The 27796-nt window shown below is 39.5% G+C and overlaps 1 protein-coding gene and 1 long non-coding RNA gene across 10 annotated transcripts in view; one reads left to right on the top strand and one right to left on the bottom strand.

Annotated features, from left to right (window-relative positions):
* LOC144295726 (uncharacterized) overlaps window positions 1-27796 on the bottom strand; it is a 153535-nt gene that overhangs the window by 95174 nt on the left and 30565 nt on the right. The gene's annotated exons all lie outside the window — the stretch shown is intronic.
* On the top strand, window positions 639-27320 carry LOC144295722 (uncharacterized). 8 transcript variants are annotated; one of them, XR_013362802.1, is made up of 6 exons: window positions 639-1294; window positions 17631-17700; window positions 17878-17984; window positions 19855-19981; window positions 23547-23587; window positions 26602-27320. XR_013362802.1 is itself a non-coding variant. In XM_077868183.1 (4 exons), the coding sequence occupies exons 1-4, from the start codon at window positions 1231-1233 to the stop codon at window positions 26696-26698; spliced, it is 309 nt and encodes a 102-aa protein (XP_077724309.1). In that variant the 5' UTR covers window positions 674-1230; the 3' UTR covers window positions 26699-27320. The 8 variants fall into 8 exon arrangements, 1 of the variants encoding a protein (XP_077724309.1); XR_013362803.1 differs by lacking the exon at window positions 23547-23587 and having other exon boundaries at window positions 645-1294; XR_013362805.1 differs by lacking the exons at window positions 19855-19981; window positions 23547-23587 and adding an exon at window positions 11363-11454 and having other exon boundaries at window positions 649-1294.

A 27796-nucleotide genomic window follows, 5' to 3' on the forward strand; every position in this document is an offset into this window, starting at 1 on the left:
AGTATGTGAGTTATAATGAGACATAAGTATACAAACAAATCAACCTAATACAGTGAGTACAAACCTCTGAAATAAATACACAAGTGCTAACAGGGTTTGTATTACAGTAGTGAAATTGTCATTTTTTTCCTTCTATAATTACTTTTTTTTTTCATTTGGTCTGGTCATGATAGGAAATTACTTTTATAATGGAGGGAAAAGATTCACTTCAATTAATAAAAGTTCTTAAAGGAGAATGTGCTTGCTTAGGTCTTTCTGAAAATATATGTTAAGAAAATGAGGGCATAGGGAGGGGTATTTTGTCCTGTTTCCAAATTCTCCCAGTTGGTAACTATAAATCAAACTTTAATTTATGCTCACTTCACCTACTGCCTTTTGACTCTCTTCCTCACCTAATCCTAAATCCCAAGCGCTAGAAGTAGCTGTCCTCATTTCAGGCTACTGTCTGCCTGTCTTTTTCATTGTCACAGCTGAGTAATTGACAATTAATATACCCAGTTCATCTGCTTAGCAACAGGAGGGTGGGGCTCAAAACAGAAGGAAACTACACCAGTAGCATTCTGCAATTGTGAAATGAGAAAGGAAGAATGGGGAACTGGCTAAGGGCCAGAGAAAACTATTTTTAATATGAAATGAAACAATTTTCAGTACTTTCAATACTAAATCTCAAAATGATAAACAAGAAGTGTTTATATTCTTTTCATACAAAAACTCTATAATTATAGTCTTAAGAGAGCCATGTGATTAGAATGTCATAAATAGTGCCTTAATGACACACAAATATGAAGTTCCTTACCATTGGATCGCTAAATGGGTCAATGGGCTCTGCCTTAGAAATCTCCTTAGGGAAAGGGTGTGGCTTAGCTGAGAGTCAGACTAACTTAGGTTCAGATAGGAGCTCTAGCCACACAGGTGAGAACATGTGCTGTGGTAAATTCTGAGTGAGAATGTTCCAGGATTCTGCCTGCTGTACTTTTCAGCTCATCTTGATCAGCAAAAAGGAGGGAAAAATGAGGAACTAATTGAGATATCCCTAGAGAAGTTCTTAGTATTAGAAGCTTTCCATTTTTGCCAAACTACCTGACATTTATAGCCACAGTCTCCTCAAATGAATGAGAATCTAGAGGTCATGGTTATGTCATAAGGGTCTCGTCTCCAAGTCACAATAACTTCTTCCATCCGTCTAGCCAGAAATCCATCAGATTTACATTGCCATCATGTTTCTTCTGTATGGTGTCCTTGATCACAAATGCAGAAGGAAGAGGTTCCAGCGAACTGAACTGGCCAAATGACTGTGAGTTTTTATTTTATTTATTATTATATATTATATTATTATTATTTTATTTTGTTGACTAGTCCTTAGGAATTTAGTTAGATCAGCTGAGACCACGCTAAGAAATAAAGCAGAAAATGTCACCAATTTTCCACTTAATAGATTGTCCTAAAGGTTAAATTTGTTCACTAATTTTTTTAAAATATGTTTTCTGAGCACCTGTTATATGTACTGTTCCAAGGACTCAAGTTTTTGTGGTGTAATGAGACTATGAAGGCCTTATTCGCTAAAGACTAAAGAACAAAAATTAATAAAGAAAGATGTCAGAGAGTAATGAATACATAGGAGAAAGCTTAAGCAGAGGGACATGACAGTGACTTTCTTTTAAAGATTTTATGTAGGGACACCTGGGTGGCTCAGTGGTTGAGCATCTGCCTTTGGCTCATAGTGTGATCCTGGAATCCAGAAATCAAGTCTCACATGCTTCTTCCTCTACCTATGTCTCAGCCTCTCTCTCTGTGTGTCATGAATAAATAAATAAAATCTTTAAAAAAAAATAAAGATTTTATGTATTTATTTGAGAGAGAGAGGAAGTGCAAGTGGAGTGTAAGTGCAAGTGGAGGGAGGAACAGGAGTAGAGGGAGACAGAGAATCTGAAGCAGCTGTATGCTGAGCATGGAGCCTGACTTGGGGCTCAAACTCAGAACCCTGAGATCATGACCTGAGCCAAAATCAAGCACTGAGCCACCTGGGTGCAGCATGACAGTGACTACTTTAGCCTGGTGTCATGGGTAGCATCTCTGAGGAGGTGAATTAGGCTGAGATATGAATGTAAAGAAGGATCCAGCTACTCTGAAATAAGGGATAAGAGCCTTCAGCCCAGAAAGAGCATCTGCAAAGGCTCTATCATAGCCCATATCAGGAGCATAAGAGAAATTAAAAGTAAGCCAGTAAAGTTGGGGCATAAAAGAGCAAAGAGAGCTATAAAATGATGGAGAACTAGGCAGTGCCCAGATTGGGTGGGGGCTCGGTAAACCAGAGCACAGCCTGATTTCATGGCAGGTGAGATGGGTTGCCATTGGGAATTATAAATAGGGGGAGGAAAGTGACATAAATATTTTTCACGTTTTTATTTTTTAAAAGACTTATTTATATTGGAGACAGAGGGAAGAAGGGCAGAGGGAGAAGGACAGAAAAAATCACAAGCAGACTCCCTCTGAGTGTGAAGCCCAGTGCAGGGCTCAATCTCACAACCCTAAATTCATGACCTGAGCCAAAATCAAGATCTGGACGCTTAACTGACTGAGCCACCCACGTGCCCCAATATTATTCATGCCTATAAAAGATCACCATGGCTGCTAAAAGGAGACACAAATGGGAGTGGAGAGACATTTGGGAGACAGGCTTAAGAGGTTAGGGTCAGAGATAATGGTGGTCTGGAGAGGATGCTGATAATGAAAACCAGAAGGAGTGGATGACTGGGATCTGCTCTGGAGGTAAGGTTGACAGTATGGACTGAAGGTGAAGGTAAGAAAATAATCAAAGACAAGCTCAAGAATATTTGTCTTGATGTTAGATGATCGTGTTTGTTTTCTACTGAAATGGGAAAAGAGAGGGAGGAACAAGTATGTGATAGAAAACCAAACTTTATTTCATCATATTGAGTCTGAAATGCCTCCCAAACTACCCAGTGAAGGCATGTAGAATATGAGTTAAATATTTCGGGGAGATATGAATACTAGAGATATAGTTTGGTTATTACCAACATATGGTATTGAAGATGACCTCAGAGAGGGTAGATAATGAAGAACAAAGGGCTTGGAATCCAGGATCTTGGGACACTAACATCAGTGGTTGGGCTAAGGAGAAGGAGCCAGCAAAAAAGTATAAGCAGCCAGTGAAGTGCAAGAAAATCAGGAGAGTATGGTGTTCAGAGAACAAGTGAAAAAAAAAATGTGTCAGTCAATGTAGTTAGCTACTACCAGGTGTCTTAGTAAGATATGGATAGAAAGGTGACCAGGGGGGTCATCACTAGGTTGAATGGAAGAGGATGTCTGCACAAAAACAGAGCAACTGAAATTAGAGTCAAACACAGTGAATATACCCCACAGTGCTTCATAAACTTCATACCTCTTCAAGTTATATGAAGTAGCTTTTCACTATTTGTAGCTCATATTTTATTTCTATAACCAAATCCCCTAAACATGCACCTAAATATTTCCAACCTTATAAACATATGTTGTAACATGTATACTGGAAACTGGCTTTAGCAATATCCATTACTTTTCTCATTCTTTCCTTCTTTATCATGTCAGTCAAAATCAGGGGTATTCAATGCAGAAAAAGAGGTAAAATTAAAATCAATAAATTTCTGCCCTTAGTAGAAAACATTTTTCTGAAAATAAGCTTGAAATCTTTGACTAAAATAAAGTTTAGTGATTATATCTAGGTTTCAATAGTTCAAATGATACATGGTCCCCATTTTACTGTAGAAAAACAGGGTCAACTTTGTGTAGACTTGCAAGTCAATTGCCCTAATGGCAAAGGGACTTGTGCATCATACCCCAAACTTGTTATTCTTTCTATTTTTACTTAGAGATTGTCTTTAGGTATTGGATCATCTCCACATTCAAAGCCAGGGAAATGTCCACTTGTAGAGCCATTGAATTGAGCTGCTGCTTGTAACTCACTTTCTGTCCTCTGAACACAAGGAGACATAGTTGGAAGGAAGGGGATAAAAAGGTACAAAGTTCCATTTATAAAATAAATAAGCCCCGGGGAATGTCAGTACAGCATGGTGACTATGGTCAGCAATGTTGTATTATATATTTGGGAGTTGCTAAGACAGTAAACCTGAAAAATTCTCATTACAAGAAAACATTGTGTTTATGTGTGGTGGTGGATATTAACGAGGCTTATTGTGGCCATTATGTAACTATGAATCCTGTACACTTGAAACTAATATGAAGTTATATATCAATTATACCTCAAGTTTAAAAAAAAAAGTATTTAGTCAAGGACAAAAAAAGAAGACAAGCAGACTTTCCTACTCTGCTCTGAGATAGCTCAGTCATGACTTAACTGTTTTTGTGACTATTTAAATCTCCCCACTGCAGCTTATGTCCTCAGGGGTCTCATCTAGCACATGAGAAAATGCTCTGCATCACTTGCCATCAGGGAAATACAAATCAAAACCACAATGAGATACCACCTCACACCGGTGAGAATGGGGAAAATAAACAAGGCAGGAAACAACAAATGTTGGAGAGGATGTGGAGAAAAGGGAACCCTCATACACTGTTGGTGGGAATGTGAACTGGTGCAGCCACTCTGGAAAACTGTGTGGAGGTTCCTCAAAGAGTTAAAAATAGACCTGCCCTACGACCCAGCAATTGCACTGTTGGGGATTTACCCCAAAGATACAGATGCAATGAAACGCCGGGACACCTGCACCCCGATGTTTATAGCAGCAATGGCCACGATAGCCAAACTGTGGAAGGAGCCTCGGTGTCCAACGAAAGATGAATGGATAAAGAAGATGTGGTTTATGTATACAATGGAATATTACTCAGCTATTAGAAATGACAAATACCCACCATTTGCTTCAACGTGGATGGAACTGGAGGGTATTATGCTGAGTGAAGTAAGTCAGTCGGAGAAGGACAAACATTATATGTTCTCATTCATTTGGGGAATATAAATAATAGTGAAAGGGAATATAAGGGAAGGGGGAAGAAATGTGTGGGAAATATCAGAAAGGGAGACAGAACGTAAAGACTGCTAACTCTGGGAAACGAACTAGGGGTGTTGGAAGGGGAGGAGGGCGGGGGGTGGGAGTGAATGGGTGACGGGCACTGGGGGTTATTCTGTATGTTAGTAAATTGAACACCAATAAAAAAAATAAATAAATAAATAAATAAATAAATAAATAAATAAATAAATAAAAGTTTTTCTTTATTGCCAGGGTTAGGGAGTCATTTTTTAAATTCACATTTCTTTGGAAAGCTTACATAAAAGCAGCCTTTTATCCTATTTGAAAGTCACATCACTGAGTAAATGTGGAATAAAATCAAGAGTATCCTGCATTTCCTCTAATGACATTCTCTAGTACTAAAAATTCCACATAACTAGTATTTATAACATAGGACTTGAAGGAAGACAAAATCCCAACAAGAATCATAACATCTCCCGTTTACGTGGAGCTCGATGATTCACAAAGTATTTCCCACACACACACAAAGTATTTTCATTTGATACTCAAATTCACTTGGTGAGGTGACCGCCACCCCTACCACAGATGAGAAAACCAAGGCCCAGAGGCTGAAGAGGTCACATAATCATTAAGAGAGGATGCTTGGATTCTCAGACTTCCTCTGACTCTGACTCTGTTTTCTTCTACCATAGCTTATGTCTGCTGCCTCAAGAAAATAAACTATGTAAAAAAGATTCTTGATAGATTAATTTTATCCTGCTTGTTTGCAAAAATAGCAAACAGGAGCTAGAAGGCTCTCCAGCAGTTAACTGTGTGGTGCTGGGAAGGTCATTTCTCTCTGTACGTCAGTGTTCTCTCATCTGCAAAATGCAGGGCTTGGATTAAAGAGGCTTACAGCTCCACAGTTCTGAGATTCTGTATTAACCAGGACATACGGCTGACCAGAAGAGGACTTGACTACTATGCTAATACTATACATTTTATTTCTCCATGTATTTGGGGGCACAGCGATTCCAGTCTGCCTAATGCAGTCTAGTTCAGCTTTAAAGTGGAGGCTTGTTCAATTATTCATTTGAATGCTCTTTGGAAAATTATAGACCTCTTTGAGTTTATCCCGTGTTTCCCACCGGACTATCAGTGTCTGAAAGACATTACTTTCTCTGTTATTCCCTATTCAGTGATCAAGTATCAACTAAGTGTTTAATGTACATGTAAGAGCCAAGAGAATTAGAAAAGCAGAATTCATATTTGGTTCATGAAGCATTTAAAAGAATAAGATGTAAAAAACAACGAAGATGAAACAGCTACAAATCAAAAAGAGCCGAATTGGTACAACAGATTATTAGGATTATATAGACATTTAGTTAAAGTGCACATTAACGAGCAAATGTTTGCTCTACTCACGCTTAGCACTGTGGGGAGGAAAAATGAAAAATAAAAAGGACTTTACTTGGCTACCTCTTCTTCAGTTCTCCTAATTATGAAATTCTGTATATATGTGACTTTCCAACCATTTCATGGGAATGAGTTTCTAAAATAATACATGGAATTTCTTAAGGGCAAGGGTCATTTTTATATGTGTGTGAGTAATAAGTTGAAAGCAATGAATCTCATTTTTCTACATAACTTAGGGAAAAATCATCTTCCTTTATTTGGAATGAATACCAAGGTGAAGTGAAATTTCTACAAAGAGCTGAGAACAATTTTGAGTGTGGAAAGGAGGATACTTTTGGACACAAAAAACCTAAAGATAGGGAGGGACAATTGTTAGGTGAGATTCAGGGAAAAGATACATTAGCTGAATGGGCTGTTTTCTCTCTCTCTCTCTCTCTCTCTCTCTCTCTTTTTTGGTGCTTCAATCCATTGAGCAAACATTTCTTTTTTTTTTTTTTTTAAGATTTTATTTATTTATTTGAAAGAGAGCACAAGTAGGGGGCGCAGCATAGGAAGAGGGAGAAGCAGTCTCCCCGCTGAGCAGGGAGCCTGACTCAGAGTCTGGTCCCAGGACCCCAGGGCCATGACTTGAGCCAAAGGCAGATGCTTAACTGACTGAGTTACCCAGGCACCCCTCAAGCAAACATTTCTGGAAGACTAACCATGAGTGGGAGGTATGAGGTGACAGATCGATTACTGCAGGCTCAGAATGGCATACCTTCTGCTCCCAGTTTCCTTTAGGAGGATGCCTTTGGCTGAGGTCCCTTATGGCTCCCGGACCCCCTCTGTGTGTGATCAACACACTGTAGGCACAGCCCATGAGATGGACGGAAGTCTTCACTGTGCAAAGCTAACTTGCCCAAAGAGGTTCTAGAGTAATGACTGTGGCTTTATTTGCACTAGATGGTACTAGCAACTTTTTCTAACAGATTACTCAATAATGCCTATTTTAGGAAATAAATTTTATCTACTTATGCCCCTGTAAAAAACAAATTTTCCCAATATGTAATCATCAAGTAAATATTTACAGCTCCATGCTTATAAGCAAAGCCTTTGAAGACCACCTCATTTGGATTTTGAGGCTTCTTTGCTCTATGAAAACAGGAAAAATGTCAAGAGAGAAGGAGTGGTAAAGAATTAAGTGATAGGGATGCCTGGGTGGCTCAGCAGTTGAGCGCCTGCCTTCGGCCCAGGGTGTGATCCTGGAGTTCTGGGATCGAGTCCCGCATCAGGCTCCCTGCATGGAGCCTGCTTCTCCCTCTGCTATGTCTCTGCTTTTCTCTCTGTGTCTCTCATGAATAAATAAAATCTTTAAAAAAAATTAAGTGATAGATCTGTAGAGATCAAACTTCTTTAAAAATAGGCATAATAATAATTACATATTAGCCAGAACTGTTTTGAGTCTGGATCTAGTTTAAAGTTAAAGGGTCTGTAGTCAGGTATGGAGTATGTGTGTGTGGGGGGGGGGGGGGGGGAAGGGACAGAGCTAAATAAATCAAAGGGCAAGATGACTAAATACCCAGGCTTTGAGAGGTGACAATCCTGGGCTGCTCCAGGAGCCCCAGTCACTGGCACTAGACACTCAGATGTTGCACATTGACTTCATTCTCTCCAGCATAGATAGGCTTTGTCATGTGGAGAAGAACCTATAGCTCTGGGAGCACAAGCCAACAGAGAAAAAAAAATCTTCCCCAGCTTAAGTTCACAAATTCCCCAGGAAGGCCTTGGTTTGATATGATTTGATCCATAAACTTTTCCCTGAATCAATGACTGTGGCTTGGAAGGAATATAATGTGATTGGCTTAGCTTAAGATCCTATCTCTCTCTCTATCTGCCCATGGCCTGATGAAGACTATCTTGGAAGAATAGTGGGTGAGCAGAGATAAAACAGGAAATAGGAAGTAGCTATGTGAGCTATCATTATGAAGATTCTATTAGGGCCCAGGTGTTTACATGTATTACTCTGATGAATAATTCTAGCAACCATGTTGTACAGGAGGTTTGATACCTATTTCATAGATCACAGAAGTGTTAACTAGCTTTCCCAGGGTCATACAACTAGATAAAGGTACAGTGAAATCTGGATCCAGATAGATCTGATTCCAAAGCCCAAGTTTATTCTGCTAGGACATTCTGCCAGAAGGCAGGAAGGCAGGAAGGATGGAAGGAAGGAAGGGAGGGAGGAAGGGAGAGAGGGAGGGAAAAAAAAAAACTATGTTGACTTTATCTAGATTCAGCAAGGATGGAAAATATATGGCATATATATTTTTATTACCAAATTCTGTGTCAGGCAGGCATTATTAATTGATCACAGACCTGAAATTCTCCTCAAGGTACTTCAAACACTGTCAGACAGGCACATGAGTTAAAACCAGTCTGTAATAACTACAGCTTAAATAGTTTGCTTCAGATCTTTGAGATTCTGAGCAGATTTGCCTTCTTTAACTACTAACCAAATCCCAGTCATCTTCCTGTAATTTTTTAGCATTATAGCTCCTGATGATGGAGGCTGAAACAAAGGAAATATTAATGCTTTTTACTAAAATGTGCAAGGCAATGGCAATACTTTATTTTGAAAAGCATATTACTATGGGCCTTTGATACTGCTTTCTGAGATTTAGAATTTAACTTGGAGGCACCTGGGTGGCTCAGTGGTTGAGTGTCTGCCTTTGGCTCGGGTCGTGATCCCGGGGGCCTGGGATCGAGTGCTGCACCAGGCTCCCTACAGGGAGCTTGCTTCTCCCTCTGCCTATGTTTCCAGGTTTCTCATTAATAAATACATAAAATCTTAAAATAAAAGAATTTAACTTATGTGCCTAACTAAAGGAATTATGGAATTTTAAAAGAGACTTGGTATAAAAATTAAGCCAAGAATTTACCACAAGGGTGAAGTTCTGCTTGGTTTCTCTATTCATTGAGCCAGAAGGAGTTACTTATTTGAGGGAGATGAGACTCACATATGGCTAAGGCATAAAGAAAATGATGGAGTTAAAGAACAGAGGGGGATGAAAATAATGTCCTACAAGGCAAGGCACTCTTTCAAGGTTTGAGGGAAACAGAAAGTGAAAAAAGTGAAGACCTGGCAATTATATTTGAGTGCAAAGCCTGAAAAAGAACACCCTGAGGCCACTAAGCCAATCCAGAATATTAAGATTTTAAAATATCACTGGTAACAAGATTAGCATTATTTTCTTTATATGGACTCAAGCCTAATGGATATGTTTATTTAACAATAAATATAAATTCTGGCCCCATGCGACCAGGGTTTTAAAATAAATCAGGACAAACTAAGGAAATGAACAAAAATAAATGTAATAAAATCTGCCTCTTATTTATTTACTTTTTTTTTTTTTGGGTCTACTTGATTTTTATGGAAATCTGTTTTGCTGCCAGAATCATGTTTCTGTTCAATACAGGTCAATTATTTATATTCTCACAGAGTTGTAATGTGGAGTGCCAGAGATAGATGGGAAATAAATATGGGAATGATAATTTCTAGAAGTCAAAGGGAATTCATATTTTTCTGAGAAGTCTTTACAAAACTACTGTATTGACACCATGTAGGTTAACAAATATCTGTTCAACTTCTTTATGATTTTTAATATTTTATTTATTTCTTTGAAAGAGAGAGAGAGGTGGAGAGAGAGCATGAGTGGGTAGGGAAGGACAGAGGGAGGGAAGAAGCAGACTCTCTGCTGGGCAGGGAGCCTGTCTTGGGGGCTCCATCCTAGGACCCAGAGATCATGACCTGAGCCCAAGGCAGACGCTTAACCAACTGAGCCACCCAGGTGCCCCTTCCTTATGATTTTTATCATGAATCACTTCCTCTAAATAATACAACGCATACTTTCTAGAAGCATTTAAACCTCATTTATTTAATAAGCACAATCTTTGCTAACATAAAAAATTCAGACTCAGCAGGACATACTTTTGGTGCTCCATCTTGTTTCTCCTTTTCCTTTCAATATTGCCCACACCTGCCTATGCTTCTCTCTCCAGGCTACTGGCTGCCAACTGTGCCTCTTCATTTTATCACTATACCCTCACCTACAGCTCTTTAGGTGAAATGCAGCCACTCCACTGGTAACATAATTTGGGAAGAGAATGGCATAATTGCAAGACTCAGCATCCAGATATGGAAAGAAAAAGGAAGAGAAGATGTGATTACAAAAGAGAACAAGAGATGGCAGCATAAGAAGGACTCAGGTTGGCTTTGAAGTCCAAGTAAAGAGCCAGAAGCCAAGGAAAGCTGTCAGCATCTAGGAGGTAGAAGAGGCGAGAAAACAGATTCTCCCCTAGAGTGTCCAGAAAGGAATTATATCCTTGAGCTTAGCTAAATGAGATCCATGTCAGACTTCTGATCTACAGAACTGTACAAAAATAAATTTGTGTTGTTTTAAGCCACAAAGTTTGTGTGGTTTTTTATTTTAGCAGTAGGAAAAAAATATATCCCTTCTCTGAGATGAGTCCCTTTGTGGGCCACAAGTCCCGTGTCTGGTTATTATAAATTAAAAATACAATCAAAGCTAACCATAACTTGTTTATTACAGAATTTCATTAAGTATGAGGCTCTCTTAAACAAAAAGGTAAACCCCAAAGTCAGGGTTGCAGAGAATCTTTATTATATTAAATTAATTCTCTTTAGTTAATAATGATTTCTTATTCCTTTTGTTAAAGGCCTCTAAGGAACTTACTATTATTGTCCATCTAAATTTATTTCCCATCATTCATTTCACTGCCTCTTTGGTTCAGTCCCTCTGATCAGTCTGGTCGCCGTCCTGTCTGCTTCCCTGCATGGTTATTCATGGGCCCTATGTCTGGGGCACTTCCCTCCTCATGTCTGTCAACTAATGTGCCAGTCCAGAATATTAAGAATTTAAAACACCACTAGAACTGATATTTGCATTATTTTTCCCATTCCTCATTATTTGCTTCATTTACAGTTTAAGCCAGCATCCTCATGGCCTTCAGCATCCTCCTACAGGAAGTGGTGTAACCCAGCATCCTGAGCACAGAGATGCTATAACATGCTCAGGTAATGGAATGAGAAGAGGAGAGGCCGTACTGTGTTATGTGGCAGCATCCCCTTTTCAGAAGGCAGGACAGAACCCAGAACTCCCTTTCCCTCTTGTCATACTGCCATCTGAGCTCCCAAAGTCATCTGAGTTTATAATTGGCTGCATCCAAGTCATCTAGCTGGGGCTGCAAACTCCCTGGGGAAAGGAAGAAAATTTCATTTTTTTTGGACCCAAGTTTCTGTGTGGTATCAATTACAGTACCTTCCATAATCTTAATAAATTCCATCATTTGGTTCCAACATCTATAAACTGGGTGTTATCTTTGTATCTCAGTGGCAAGCTGTTTTCTGTTTCAAGGTAACAGAGGCAGGCTGCCTGGCTTGGAATCCCAGTTGCACTACTTGCTACTTGTGTGAGTGTGGGCAAGCTACTGAACCCCTCCCAGGCTTGTGTTTCTTCACTGACAACAACAGGACCTAACTCAGGGGTTTTCCAAAGATTAAATGGATTCATATATGGAAAGCCCTCTTAACTGTTTGCTTTATCATTCAAGTTTTCTTAAAGATCTTTCCTTCAGAGCATTCAGCACTCTATCTCGGTGGGGAGCAGTAGAGGGCAGAGAGAAGGCTTCAGTGTCTCACTGCCATGTTCTGTGGAAACTTCACCATTCACTAGCTGCTTGCCCTTGGGCAAATTACTGAATCATTCTGGACTCATTGTCTATAAAATAATAGGAGCACCTTCAGAAAGTAATTCTGAGGATTAAATAATGTAAGTCATGTAAAGGGCCAATGGTAGTGTCTGGCACATTAGTAAAGAATAAATATGAATTTTAGCATGTGGCATGACACGAGTTGTTTTCTCGCTGCCCACTGAGAAAGGAGGCCATGGGCAGCTCATGTGGTTGTGCAGAGGTGGTGAGCGGTCAGTTGTGGAGTTCTGGCCTGGCACACATACTTCTGGCTTCCAGTGGGAGGAGAACGTGAGCCCCTACGGCCTCCAAGAAGCTGCAGATGGCATCTGTGCTAAGTATCATGAAGCAATTCCCAATCTTTCAGCTTTCAAGTTTTGCAGGTGCCCTCACCCTTAAGCCCTTGACTTCACACCCAAGGTACAAAGCTTCGGCAGTGAGCCTTCCATCTGCCTCAACACAGGAACTCTGCCTCAGTAACTGACTTCCAACCTCCTCTCCTTCAGGCACAGTCAGCACATGGTACTGTCACCCATCAACTTCCCGAGGACCTTCTCTGCAGCAGGGATGCCACTGCTGACTCTGCCCCAAGTCCTGGGCAGCCATCTCCCATGAACTTTCTCCCTGTGGCTTTCTGAACCCTGTTGCTACCACAAGCCACCAAGGAAGCCAGAGAAACATTGCTGTACTTTAAAGGATGTGCTAATATGCGGGTTCATGTCACTGTGCTGGTACAGGGTTGACAATCAATTTATATGCTAAATACAAGGCAAAGACACACTGTAACACCGAGAGGAAATGAGCTGACTGGAATGTGGTGTGCCTGGAGTTTATGGTGGCACCCATCAAGCAGAGAGCTTTCAGATACTCTGGCTAATAGAGCAAATGCTACAGAATGATGATAAAGATGCTCTGGACCACACACTAAAATATTTACAGGATGTTAAGGGAAGTCCCTCTTTCTGAGTATACTACTTGAATACACTCATCCTTCACATATAAAATGCAGTAAACTATACAATTCTGTACAGGAACAAACTGGTCTTGCATAACCACCTCCACTTGCAACATTTTCCATTCCTTCCACTGACTGACTTTAGTCTAGGATGTTGGTCCACGCTCCAAAATTTCACGGTGGTAAGCTGAGGAGCGGCCCCTCAGAGATTCCCACATCCTGATCCCAGGAACCTGTGGATATGTTATGTTGCTTGGCAAAATAGACTTTTCAGATGGGATTAAGTCAAAATTCTTGAGACAGGGAGAATATCTTGAATCGTCTGGGTGGGCCATAAGTATAATCACAAGAGTCCTTATAAGAAGGAGACAGGAAGGTTAGAGTAGGAGGGAGATGTGACCATGGAAGTAGAGGTCAGAGTGTCCAGGGCTGTCAGCCAAGAAATGCAGTCTCTAGCAGCTGGAAAAGGCAAAGAAAGGATTTTATCCTAGATTCTCCAGAAGGAATGCAGCCATGCAGACCCATTTTAGACTTCTGATCTCCAGACATGAAGACAATAGAGCTGTGTTGCTATAAGCCAGTGAATTTGTGGTGATTTGTTTTATCAGCCTTAGGAAGCTGATACATCAGAGTAGAGTATGCAGGGCATTCTGTACTGTCTGTACTAGCAAGCTGTAAATGGGCATAGGCATCAAAATAGCAATACAATACCTACCAGCTCCTAATCATATGAATTACACAGAAAATGAATAAAAGTAACGACAGCCAAGTAGAGATTTAAACTCTCTTATATTAGTTTTTGAGATATTTTTAAAAAGTAATTTCTGATCTTAGGCTCCAATGGGTTAAATAAAGCCTATAATTTTTCTGCTCGTTATGAGTTTTTTTCTACTTTATGTTTCTTTATTTATACCATTCTCCTTCGATTCACAAGGTCAAAGCTTGTGGTCTAAACTGATCTCTTTTTCTTGTCTCAGAGACTTGCACAGTCAGGAGAAAGCTCTGCTGCGGTTTTTAGCTCCCAGAAATCCCACGGGGCCACTTAGTTATGCAGCTATGAAGTCTGCTTTATTCTGAGGGTGGAGTCCTATTTTGAGGGTGGGAAAAAAATTCTTACTCCCAGAGCTATTGAGTGAGTCCAGCCAGCCCTGCCTCCTCCTGTGGCAGGAGAACTGTTCTTGCCACAACTGTCAGAGACCCAGAGTGAAGCTTCTACAGTCCACAGGAGTCTGAGGTCAAGGACCAAGGGCTGTTGGGAGGCCTCGTCCAGTTAACAGTGTCATTTCAGATGTGTGCACTCAGACTGAAAAAGACTTTCTGAATGGAAGGTCTTGGGCTCTCTTCACAGTAAGCCTGTCACTTGTAATTCTAAGAGGCTGGTTATCTTCTGATTTTCTTTCCATTGAAATTACATGAAGGCACTTTCTCTTCAAGCTTGGCACTGAACCACCTTTAAACTTTTACTTGAGTAAGCACAAAACATCCTCCCTAACTTGAACATCCCTTCATCCAGCCCGTTTTTTAAGCACTAAATCTTTGAGAATATATTTCTGATGGCTCCAGCTCAGAGATGTCTCCCCACTCACCCCTGAACATTCCTGATCCTTATTAGCTTTCTATTAAAATTCCAACTTAAAATAAGGTCACAATCTAACTCTATAGGTGAGTCTGGTATTTTGAACTCAGAACACTTTTCCCCACAGATATAATGATAACAAACAACCAGGGCTGCTACAGAGAGCCATGCAGGCTGTAGACTATGTGGCCACAGGACTTTAGCAAGGCCTGTTGCTAACATTTATGAAGCACATACCATGTGCAGACACTGCTATGCATATCATGAGGATTAGTTCATTCCTTTATTCCCCACAAAATCTTATTATTTGCATTTTACAGACAGGAACACTGGGGTTTTGAGATGTAAGCTGTGCAAAGTTATAGTCAGTAAGCTGGGATTCAACTGAAACCAGACCTGTTTAAATTATTATATTAGGTATTTGCAACAAAACCAGCAAAACACTAGGAAGTAATGCTGTTGCAAATAAAGCATAAATAATAAAATTGGAATAAGAAGTCGTATTGATTGGGTTACACATTTTGCAGGAGTTCAAGTAGAACAGTTGCTATAGATGAGGTGTCCCCTCATTCCCACTAATAGAAAGGCTTTGTCTCCAAATACTGAAAGATTTACTAGGATTCTAATCTGTATGTCTGCTCTAGAACAATTAAAATTGAGAATGAGTGGGGAAAATACAGTATACTCTATATGAATTTCTCAAACAAGTCATAAAAAATCCTATTTCCAAAACCCCACTTACAGAGGCATATATCATTACTTAAAATCAATCCTACCACCCCATGAATTATTGACCCTTTAAGTAATTGCAGTAAATATACCAAGAATGATAAAGGTGGAAAAAAAAAGAATGATAAAGGTGGGAACCAAACATAAAACCATATCATAGTAGTATAATTTCATATGGTAGGAAGCTTAATCTGTATAGTTAAAAGGTACATAAATTATAGGGGCTGATTGATTAGATATGGTGCTTGTGTCCATTATTTGAAAAATATTGGGTATTAAGACCTTGGATAAAAATGCAAATTCTTGTTCTATTGTTGTTCCTGGGAAAACCACATTTAACATACCTCATTTTAATGTTTTTCCTACAAACATAATTTGTTATAGCTTTGTGTGCCCCTGGAAGTGAACTTTTGATGACGTAAGTACCGAGAAAACATGGTATCTCTTGACTTCAATAACTTTTGGAGATGTTTTCATTTGCCACTCACTTTTATAAGTACATTCTGATGTCTGTTGTAACTGTAAACTCCACTTCCTTGTGATTTTTAAATCCATATGTCTTTCTCCTCCATTCTGACCCAGCTAGGAAATTATGAGTTTGTCAGGTTTCTCAAGGATGTATTTGTTTCATATTCTGTCCAATTATTTACTAAATATTAAGAGTCTTCTATGTAATGAGCACTATGCTGGAATCAATATCCCTTGCCCTCTACTTACAGTAGATACCAAAGAGAAAGCTTATTAAACATATGGATATTTCTTTTTTTATGGATATTTCTTAACATGAAAAATCTAACAAAAATTAGAAAGATTTGGATAGGCAAATATTGTGCAAAATAACACCCATTCATGAAAATAAGTAGAAATGGGGATTTTGATAATGGGGGAGGCTAAACAAGTGTGAGGGTAGGGGGTATATGGAAATCTGTGAGCCTTCTCAATTTTGCTGTGAACCTAAAACTACTCCAAAAAAGTCTCTTGTGTTGAACACCAGATGTTGTATATAAGTGATGAATCACTAAATTCTTCACCTGAAACTAATATCATACTGCTTGTTAACTAGCATTGAAATAAAACTTGAAAAAAATAGTCTTAATAAAAATTTAAGTGGAAATGTTTCCAACTATTTTGCTTAACACAACATTCTCTCTCCAAGGGCAAAGTGCAAATGTCGTATAATACCATAATAAGGCACTGATGATGCTTTAGAATATATTTGCTGTAATGACAGACTATGGGCAAAATGTTCCATGGTATTTAATGGTGGTATTACTAATTTCCTTCACTGGATCCTTGATTTGCTTAAGCTTAATTTGTTCTTTAAAATGTCACTAACTGGGATACAAAATCATGCAGACTGCAAAAGCTCCTTACTATAGCTCATTTCCTGTGCCCTGCGGGGGGCTGCACGGGTTCGTGTGTTCCTGTTCTGTGATTTGCAGCAATCTTACTGATCGGCAGCACTCCTGGGCCCATCTGATAAATACGGAGGGTGTCTGATTGTGATGTTCTGACATCTCTCTGAGAATGTTATTTTTCTCATGAGAAATCATCCCCCATCTAATTTTCATGATTACAAAGTGAAAGTCCTTCAGTACAAACCCACGGCTCAGCAGGAACCAAGGGGTACTATTCCATCCCAAAGATAATGTACACATGCTTATTAAGACTATTAACATTATAATTGTAATCTCTGTTTCTTTTCTGAGCTGGCTACACTCTCTCCAGGAACTATCAGTTCTTTTATGTGAGGCACTCAAGAGGATAATTGGCTATCCTGTCAAGACAGCCGATTAATGACATTATGTGGTTCCTGCCTCGACATGGTTTTGTGTCCTTTGCTTGTACTCATAGTAAAAAAAAAAAAAAAAAAAAAGCATTATAAAAAGGATGAATTCCTCTATATTATTTTTTCTGGCAATCACGGACTTAATATTATAGATAATGTTTTACATAATAAAAATCGTAGAAACTTGATATAGGCATTTTTCTCCTTAGGCAATGAACAGTAGTATGTGATATGGGTAATTTTGAATTGCACTAATCTGAAAAGAGTAGTAAACACATTTTAAACTATTTCATTCAACACTGCAAACAAGGTAGTATATAAAAAAAATCTAAGCAGAAATTCTTGTTTATATAGTGTCTCTCAAGAGCTAAATGACTGATACGTCCTAAGAATGATCTCATAATTGATACTGAAAAGTAGGAAGTAACAGCCTTGGTTTTTTAACTTTCACAGAAAGTTTCACGTAAATAAAGGAAGAAAGAAAAAGAAAAGACAAGTTCAGAATCCTGACATATAGAATAAGGTAAAGCTGCAGAAACCTAATATTAAGGTATCAGTTTCAGATTAAGATTTAGAAATGAGGTGCAATGTTGCCATGGTGAATTCTTTAAGATAATGCACAAGAAGAGCCAGGCTGCTGAATAATTGATGTGTGCCTAAGTTTAGAAAAGCTAATTTACAGGCTGTTCCTCTGTGACAGGGACTGTGAAGTCTCCCAACGAGCCAGTGATGGGCCTGATGACATACAAGCCAACGTTCCATGTTCCCTACTCATCACAGAGAAGCATGTTACAAGAGGTGGAAGAAGTAGGTAGATTTTATGTTAATTAACATGGCTTACGTGAGACTGTTAATTAGGCAATAAAAAGGCAATAAAAAAGTAGTGTTCTGTGTTCAGAGCAGTTCTGTGTATCTCATGTATACTCCCAGCTGCTTTGGAAGCCACGTTACATATGCAGAAATGGTGTGTCACAGAGGTTAGTGGCTGAGCACAGGACTCACCCCTGTTGCCTCACCCAACTGTATAGAATCAGCCCCTCTTACACTGACTTTGGAGATGTTTTCATCTCAACTCCTAGCTTTAGATCAACAAGCAGTACTTTTGATGCATTAAAAACATAAAGCCTGTACCTCCTCCCACCCCCAGCTAAGTAGAGTTCTGTTTTATTCCATGAGCAAAGGTATGGAAAGTGTCTTTAAGAATGTAGTGCTTTCCTTTGATATTTTGAGTGGATCAGGAAACCTGACAGGAAATCCAGGTCAAAAGGAGATTTGTCTTCACCTGCTTCTACCTGTTGAACTGCTCTGGTTTCTTACACTATTATCCTGGGGCTAGAAATATGTTGAGTAACCAAAGATGAGCAGATGCAGAATTAACAATGCTCATGCCCACCCAAAGTCCTACCATGATCACAATGCATTACAGAGCTATACAGTTTTTATATGAAGTACCAATTAATATTTATGTACAAAAGAAAGGTCTGGAAACCTGCACAGTTGTGCTTCTTTGCATTTAATCTCCTTTTAACTCCAAGCTGTGTCCTAAGGAAATGAATTGCCGTATCTGATAGTGATGTTTTCCAAATGCTCTGGGCACTGAAATGAGGGTTGGCATCTAACAGGAGGCCCTAGTAGCCTTTCATTTGTGCATGCCAGCAGCAGCTGATGGCAGGGTCAGAGGCTTGAGTGCCCAGTGCTTAGTGGGGGCTTAATAGTTTGCTCATTTTACACACATTCCATGGCTTGTTCACTTGTGCTCTGAACTGCTGTGTCTACTGAGCCCCTACATGAAGAATTAAGCAGCTAAAATGGACACTGCAACATTCCTAAGCATTTTAAAGGGCTCTCCATGTTGACTTGCCTCAATGAATACGTAGGCAGATGGATATCTGCAAAAGATTTGGCCCTACAATCTTACTCAGGCTGGGCTGATGCATCAAAGCACAGGCATGCAATATGTACTGGCACAGGCAGGCCTTTTGAATAGTAGAAATACTACATTAGACCAAACAACATTTTTAAACAGCAATAGGAATCATTCCAGCAGGAGCAAAGAAGTGCCATTTATCTACTATCTGCTTATCGCTATTCCTGATTTCCCTCCTTGGCCATCTTGCAAAAAAACACTCCAAACAAAACAAAACAGAGATCTACAAGGTTCATACACGGCACAACCAATCAGGAATGTATGATTTGGCCTTGAGGAAAGAAAAAAGCATATGGAAGTGGCAGGAGCCACTTCCAAAGGGAGCCAAGGCTGCTATGTTGGAAGCGGCTCAACAGGGGTGGGAGTGGAGGCCTGCCTGAGCAGCAACTTTCAACCTTTACTTGGCTGCAGCCCATGATGAGACATGCTTTTCACATGGAGGCCCAGGAAACACAGGATGCATGTAAAGGAGTGATCTGTACACACACACACACACACACACACACACACACACACAAGCTCATACACGTAGACCTATATTCGATCACGGCAATGTTCATTCTTCAGAAAAGTTTTATACGTTAAAACTTTTATATACATAGAGAAATACACTTTTCTACAAATAGTTACTTATAAAGTTTTATCTATAACAAATTTCTAAATTAAAAGAGATGAAGAGAAATGAAAGTTAACCTACCTGGAAGAAACTTGTGGCACTAATTACCGTAAGATTCCCTCTCCTATTTACAGGCAATGAGATAATTATTTATATGACTGCATATCTGGGTAAAACCAAGGCAGGCTCAGATGCTGCACGTGGGTGGATGAGCTGCAGTCCTTCCTATACCTGCCTACATCTGGAGCTTCATTTCCCTAGGTGAGGTCCAGAGGATATTTTCTCCCATGTAACTCATGGCACCCACTAGTTTCCTTGGAAGCTGAGAGGTCTTTTGGGAATAAAGGGAGCTGAACCCAAGTTACTTCCCCTTCGGATTCAGTTATTAACATTTGTCTGGTGACAGTACCTTGACAGAGACTATATGGAAAAAAGAACAAAGGTGCCTGAGAGAAGAAGCGCTAGAAGGTAGGAAGAGATGGAACCAGTAGAACTGCCTCTCCACTAAGCACTGGACACTGATGGGGTATTGGTCTATATCCATGAAGTGACTTATTCTAGAGTCTGACCCAAGGCAGATGGTGGCAGTTGGCTCCATCAGGGTGATGATCTCAGGTTGTGTGAGTGAAACAAGATAGCTGTGCCACTGGAGCTTTCAGGACAGAGTGTAACTCTGAGGGAAGGCGCATCTATTCTTGCCCCCTGAGGAACCACTACAGCTTGGGTGAACCAGCAGGGCTTGGACTTGTGGCAACACAAGTTGCCATTGGGAGTTAGCAATGGCTCCACTGCACCATTTTTTTGTGTCTTTGAACTTCAGCTACTGGTAAGACCATACTGCTGTTCTGGAACAGCAGAACCTGCAGGGTTGAGTAGCTCTGCCAGAAACCACAAATCCACCTTCACGGGAATGCCAGGGTATTCAGTTCCCTTACATCATGGCAGCAAGAGCAAGAATTTGTCATTCAAGAGGTTCAAGAAGCCTGGCTTTGGAGACTTTATTGTCTCTAGCTTCTTAAACAAGTATAACACAGATAGAACAATATTTGTTTCCTTTTGAAGAAATAGTATGGGGCTCTCCGCCACAGGTGCAAGTGCAACATCAAGGATTTGCTAGAACTCTATGCAGATGGAGGGAGTCAGGTGGTGGCAGCAACATCTGGGCTGTGCATTTTGCTCCACAGCAGGCAGTAAAGACTTCAAAACTGACCTCAGGACAACTGTAAGCTCCTTCATGATTTATTCAAATCATCAAAGATGGGTAATAGTGGTGGTGCTATGACTGCACATCCTGTCCAGCGCTGTACTTGGAGAAGGGATGACATTGCTTGTACAAGTGAACCTGAACACACTAGTTTCTTTCTTCCCTTTCTTTCCCCCCACTGGTTTATTTGTCAATAAATATTTAAGTATAATTATGAACAAAATGCTGTGCTAGTATAGCTTAGAAACTGATGATTATGAAAAGGTTAAGAGAAAAACAAAAAATTTTAATGATGCATCCAGAAAGATGTTTAAGGGTGGAGCTTAGGAGGTAAGAGACTCAAAACCAGTCTCTTCTGCCAAAAACTGATTAGGGTGTGAACTAAAGACCCTTATTGTTTGTCACAGCCCAAGAAGCAAGATGACAGAGAAGGAGACAGAGAGGCAGGCAAGCAGGGAGGGAGAAGTGAGCATTCCTGGCATAGTAAATAGCTACAGCAGGTATTTCCCAGAATGTTTGAAACTATGTGAATAAATTTATATGATAGGAGAACTTCAAAGTACAGCTAATGATGACTAGATCCTTTAAAGTCTAAATTTGAAGCATCGTGAGATGGGGGTATCTCTGCAGCCTGCCACTGAGGATACAAGGATGCTTCAACTGTCACTAAACAAATGAAATGCACAGAAAAGGATCAGCAAATCTGAACCATATACAAGAGGTTCTGAGCAGACTGGGATGCTAATAACTTCTGAACAGTGCCAGCACAGCAAGGAACTCGGGATATTATGGGAAAAGCACTATAAGGTGGACTATGATGTATGATTTGCCTGTTTGTTTTTTTTTTTAATTGTTGCTTTTTGTTTTTTGTCATCAATAAGAAATTCACTTGTTTTTAAAAAATCCAGATGCTGGGATCCCTGGGTGGCGCAGCGGTTTAGCGCCTGCCTTTGGCCCAGGGCGTGATCCTGGAGACCCTGGATCGAATCCTACGTCGGGCTCCCGGTGCATGGAGCCTGCTTCTCCCTCTGCCTATGTCTCTGCCTCTCTCTCTCTCTCTCTCTGTGTGTGACTATCATAAAAAAAAAAAAATCCAGATGCTGCCACTGTCCAGAAAAAAATATCAGATTTATTTATGATTATTATAAAGTTGAATTGCTGAAATGTGTTCACTGACACATTTTGACTTGCATTAATGTTTTATGTCCCAGAATTTTTATTAAAAATTCACACACAGGGATCCCTGGGTGGCGCAGCAGTTTGGCGCCTGCCTTTGGCCCAGGGCGCAATCCTGGAGACCCGGGATCGAATCCCACGTCGGGCTCCCGGTGCATGGAGCCTGCTTCTCCCTCTGCCTGTGTCTCTGCCTCTCTCTCTCTCTCTCTCTCTCTCCTCTCTGTGACTATCATAAGTAAATTAAAAAAAAAATTAAAAAATAAATAAAAAAAATAAAAATTCACACACAAACGAAAATGGAAAAACTGCCAATACCCTATTTTTCCACTTGCAATCATATACTTAGGTACATTTTCACCTAATGGGGGAAAAAATTTAATGTTCAGAGCTACCAGTAACAGGAAGAAGATAATTTTTTTTAAGAATGCAATGTTTTCCATCACAGTAGATTCTTAAGCATGGTCTCCATATTTTTGTGAGGAAAATCATGATGGGGAGTTAGCTTCCCCAGCTAACTCTTTACTTTTCTTTAGGAAATATGAGCTGAAGCAGTCCTACACATAGTTGTATAGATTCCCAAATTCCTGTCAAGGTGCTGTACTCAGAAAGGTCAAATCTTGTCAGAAATAACCTTCCTTCTTGCCACTGGGTGCTGCACAAGACATTGGGTGCCAAGGAAAATATGCTAAGGAATAAGAAATGGACTTGGCCTCCATGCCCTCAGTTTGATGGGAAAAGTGAACACTTTACATAAATAATGATCATAGGATGTTAACAGTGGTAAATCCCATAAAAGAAACATGAATAAAGTACTGTGAGCATAAGGATAAATGATTTCTAGCCAGAAGTGGAAGCGGGGAGAATTTGGAGGCCAAAGTTTTATGGCCAACAAAGACTAAAAGCCTGGGCTTTGGAGTAACATAGTGTGGATCTGAGTAAGTCAGGGCTCTTCCATCCTGGGCAACTCAGTAAACTTCTCCAAGCCTCAATTTCTGCAGTTGATAAATGCAGATAGGAAAGGTGAATGTGTCGCTGAAAAGTTATAGGTGCTGATTCCTGATAGAACCAGAGTCTGGCACCTGGTAAATGTGTTCAATTAATATTAGCTGTCATCACTGTTATAAAAGAGGCCCTGTTGCACCTGGCCTCAAAGGCCAAAGATGATTTTGATTTTTGGGGATGGGGTAGGACTGTGACAGGGAAAACCATGAAAAAAGCCAAGATATGAGAGGGTGAACATGTGATGTCACTCTTCCATCTCTCCCCTCCACCCTCCCGCTCTGCTCCGTTAAAGCAAATGCGATGCTATGGCTGGAATGAGAAGTACTGTGTGTCCTTACATGACCTCATGGCAGCTTGCTCCTCCCGCATGTGTGAGTGAGGGTGAGGGGGCGGGGGGAAGAGAAAAGAAAGGCTTCACGTATTTCATCCTTTGTGCCTACACAGGCATGCGAGTCTTCAGTGACAGTCCTCTTGTGGCTGCACAGGTGAGCCAACCAATTCCGATAATGTAAAATAGAAGCCTCCTTATAGGCATACTACTTACTTGTCTTTGGCTCAAACAGGAAACAAGGTTCATTTGCATAGCATTCCCTTTAAGCTTACACATTATGACTTTATTATGCTGGAATCTGAACCAGCAGGGCTCATTCTCTCTCCCCCCAAAAGCTACAGGCTTAGAACAAGTGAATTTAAAAAGCTAGCGCCTCTCACATTCTGGAATCGTGTTCTAAGTGCCTTTCAGTCAAGTTACAGTTTAAAACCAGTGGGAGGTTCAACAAGGTGGTAGCTTCCAACTTGAGGAGGCCCTGGCTCTGTGAGACAGAGACTACACAGTGTGAATTCAGCCAACATGGATGTGTTATGTGCTGCTGAAGGACAAAACGATGTTGAGGTGGGATGGTGAAATAAGCAGAAACATTCTTTTTCTCCACTTTCACCCAAAACCATAGGGTCTGGATAGTTCTCAAAGCAAGTAGGAGTACTTCACAGGAGACTTTGAAGGCAATTTGTTTAATTTGATTAAATTCGTGTTTACTGTTGTCTATGCATAGAGTTATACCAGGGATACAGAAGTGCCTATGACAGTCTCTGACCTCTTATGGCTTACAATCTATTTGCAGAGATAAGACAACCAAGCACATAAATTATTAAAGGACAGTAGATCTCAGGCTCTGAACCCAGATAGCTATCATATGACGTTGTGCAAATCACTCAATCTTTCTGTGCCTCAGTTTATCTATAGAAAGATACAGTTGTTTTATATCATAACATCCTTGTGAGTATGTGCAAGGCACTTAAAACAGGGCATGGAACTGAGTTATTAGTTATTAATTATTATTTCAGTTATAAATAGGATTAGCTTTTAGGCTCTCAGCATGCCATACAGAGACATTCTGTAGCCTCATGTCTGTTCCTCTCCAACATACACCCAGGTGCCAGCCATATCAAACCACAGCAATCACTTTTCTCTCTCCTTACCTTAAAGCAAAATGGCTTTGGAGGCAGGTCGACCTGGGTTCAAATTCCACTTCCATCACTGGGTAACATTTTTAACATAACTAGTACTTATTATACAAAATACAACTAGTTGTATATTCATCTGTTTCCCAAAGTTGACTGACAGCCCCTTTAAGACAGAGGCTGTGATTAATTCATTTTTGTGTCCCCAATTACCTGGCACATGAAAATTGCTCGGTAAATGTCTATTGAATGAAGGATTGAAGAAAGTTTACTGCTAGTCGAAGGAACCTCATAGAGATGTGAAAGCATAGCTGCATGAGGGAACAGCCTGTTTGACTTGTTTAGGTGTGTCTGAGTATTAACTTGAGAAAATCAGGTTAGAGGCACATCACTAAGTATGGTGGATGCCATTCTGGGATCAGGGTTTAACCCAGGGCAGTAGAGAGTCCAGGAACAATAATGAAGACCTAAACCAAACTGTAGTGGAAAGGAAGGTCTGGGTCTAGGAAGAATGCAGGATTAAAATTTTACAGTATTTGGTAATTTGATGGCTATGGGAGACAAGCTGGAGTCTTTAACTATGAAGGGTGTAATGGCACCAGGGAAGAGTTTATGAAGAAACATGAAGTATTTTCTTCATAGTAAATCTGTTTTGGTAGCAGTTCCATTTTTTTAAAAAGATTTTTATTTATTTGAGAGAGAGCGGGAGAGAGAGAGCACAAGCAGGGGCCTGGGGTAGTGGTAGAGCAAGAGGGAGAAGCAGACCCCCCTGCTGAGCAGGGAGCCCCATGTGTGGTTCCATCCCAGGATCATGACCAGAGCCCAAGGCAGATGCTTAATTGACTGAGTCACCCAGACACCCCTAGCAATTATTTTTAAAAACTTTTTTCCATTTACAGAAATGATATATTTTTATTGTAGGAAAGTTAGAACAGGAAGAAGAGTCATAAAGAAAATTGACATTGAAATTATTTGTAATCTGGCCATCCAGAGATAACAGTTTCTAACATACTGCTGATTTTCATTTAATACTTTTTTAATGCATACATATAGATTTGCCATGGTCCATATTACTACCTGCAATAGTCTATCAATTGCACACGTTTACAAAATTACATATTATATAACTGTGCACAACACACACTGAACATTTTAATCAATATTCTTTGGACTCCTGATTTTTAATGTCAGCATTAATATCATTGATGAACCATAAGTTATGTAAATAATTCTCTGTTGTTTATTTGGGTTACCTCCAATTTTTCACCACTACTAACAATGCTGCAGTGAATATCCTTATATATCCTTATTGGTATTTCTAATTATGTCCTTAGGACAGATTCTGAGTCAATGTGTATGATCATATTTAAAGCTTATAGGATGTACTGCTAAGTAACTTTCCAGAAAGGCTGCATCCACTTATATTCCTCTCCCTGATATACGAGTGCCAATACTAAGAATATCTTATAAAAATATTGCTGATAAGTAGAAACAGTCTTCATCTCCTTTTAATATGCAATTCTTTAGTTACTAAAGAGAATAACTTTTTTCATGCCTATTAACCACTTAATATTTTTTTGTGTGTGTGGAGAAAAATCATTTCCCTTGTCAATTACTGTATTGGTATAGTAAGGTTTTTTTATGATTGATTAGAGACATTTATCTACATATTAACCCTCTATCATTAAGAAAATATTGTGTTACTTACATTTTATCATGTTTTTGATATGTAGAAATTGTAGTTAAATTTATCAACTTTTCTTTTGCAATTATTATATCTTAATAGACTTTTCCCAAACTAAGATTCACTTCCATCCCTACTTTCTTTTCTTGTTTTATGGTTTTGTTTTCTGCACTCAACTCTTTTTGTCATGTATTTTAATGCAAGATGCAACTGCAAGCTCTCAGGACATAGGAAGAATCTATCTGAGTAGCAAAACATGCAAGGCATTTAGCTTTGTTCATTTTTCAAACATAAGGGTGGATAAACTGGGCCGTCTATGATTTAGAATTAGCACAAATCTTATTTGTTTTTCAGTTTCAGGATAGTGTCCTCTTGGAAAATGAGATGTGATACAGTATGTGATGGAAAACTGAGAGCACGCTTTCCTAATAAAGCAAATTGTAAAGAATGAAAATATGAAAGTGCTTACACCTTTTCCTCTAACTGCTGAAATCAGGCTGCTCTGAACAACATTCACATAGCTCCTGAGCCAGGAAAAGTCACTTGCAAAGCATTGCGCTGCATTGAGAGACTATATCCTATTGCACACAGGCTTCTCTTCCCACCTCACTTTACTGTGACAGCAAGAGAAGACTCTGACTCCAAGGACATTTCAGCTAACAGAGGACTGCATTGAAATAAAACCATCATCATCACCAAGGCAACAAAATATAAATTTCGCTCATTGACTGAGGCAAACTTACCATTTGAACTGAACTGGGCAATGATCATGTTGGCGCATCAGTTCAACAAGGTTCCTAAATATTTGCTACATTAACAGGAAGTTTCTATCTCAGTAATTCTTTAATTTCCCAGAGCATAATGAGTTCAGCCCAGATTAATGTAGTGCATATACTTTTCTCATACATATTTCATTTCACCATCTTAAACTTACTGGTAAGTTGTTTTCAGAGAAACAGCACAATGCCTGTGTGGAAAGTAAGGTACTAAGATATCACAGGTACTATTTTTATTCACCTAAGGTACTTGGGAAGTTACAAAATAAATTGTTCATGTTTGTTTGTGTCACTTAATGCACTTTAAAATGAAATCTAATCTATTTGCATAAACACTTTCTACAGCTCTTTTTGCAAAAAGCTTGAAGACTGCTAGCATACTTAGCATTTCATAGGGACCACAGTCTACAATCTTAGTGGATAAATTACTTTTTAAAAGTCTTCTAACAATTAAATAAGTGAGTGGCTTAATTTCCAACAGGTGTGGGACAAAGGACTCTCAGCTAAGAACGAGGAAATTATTCTAATTTTTTTTTGACAAAGACAACCACTTAAGCTACTATTCTTTTCTTAGAAAATAAGATGGATTAAAATTAAGTGAGATTCTAATTTGAGATGTGTAAAATACATAGATATTAAGCTGAAGCATATGCTTCCTGATGACATTCACTTAATGCTCAAAGGAAAGAGGAGGATTGAGGAAATTTTGGATCAATTTAGGAACAACCAAACAAGGAAAACACAACTCTGAAGCAAGGCTATATTTTGGGCTG

The sequence above is a fragment of the Canis aureus genome, chromosome 24 (genome assembly GCF_053574225.1).
Source record: "Canis aureus isolate CA01 chromosome 24, VMU_Caureus_v.1.0, whole genome shotgun sequence".
In the NCBI taxonomy this organism is placed as follows: domain Eukaryota; kingdom Metazoa; phylum Chordata; class Mammalia; order Carnivora; family Canidae; genus Canis; species Canis aureus.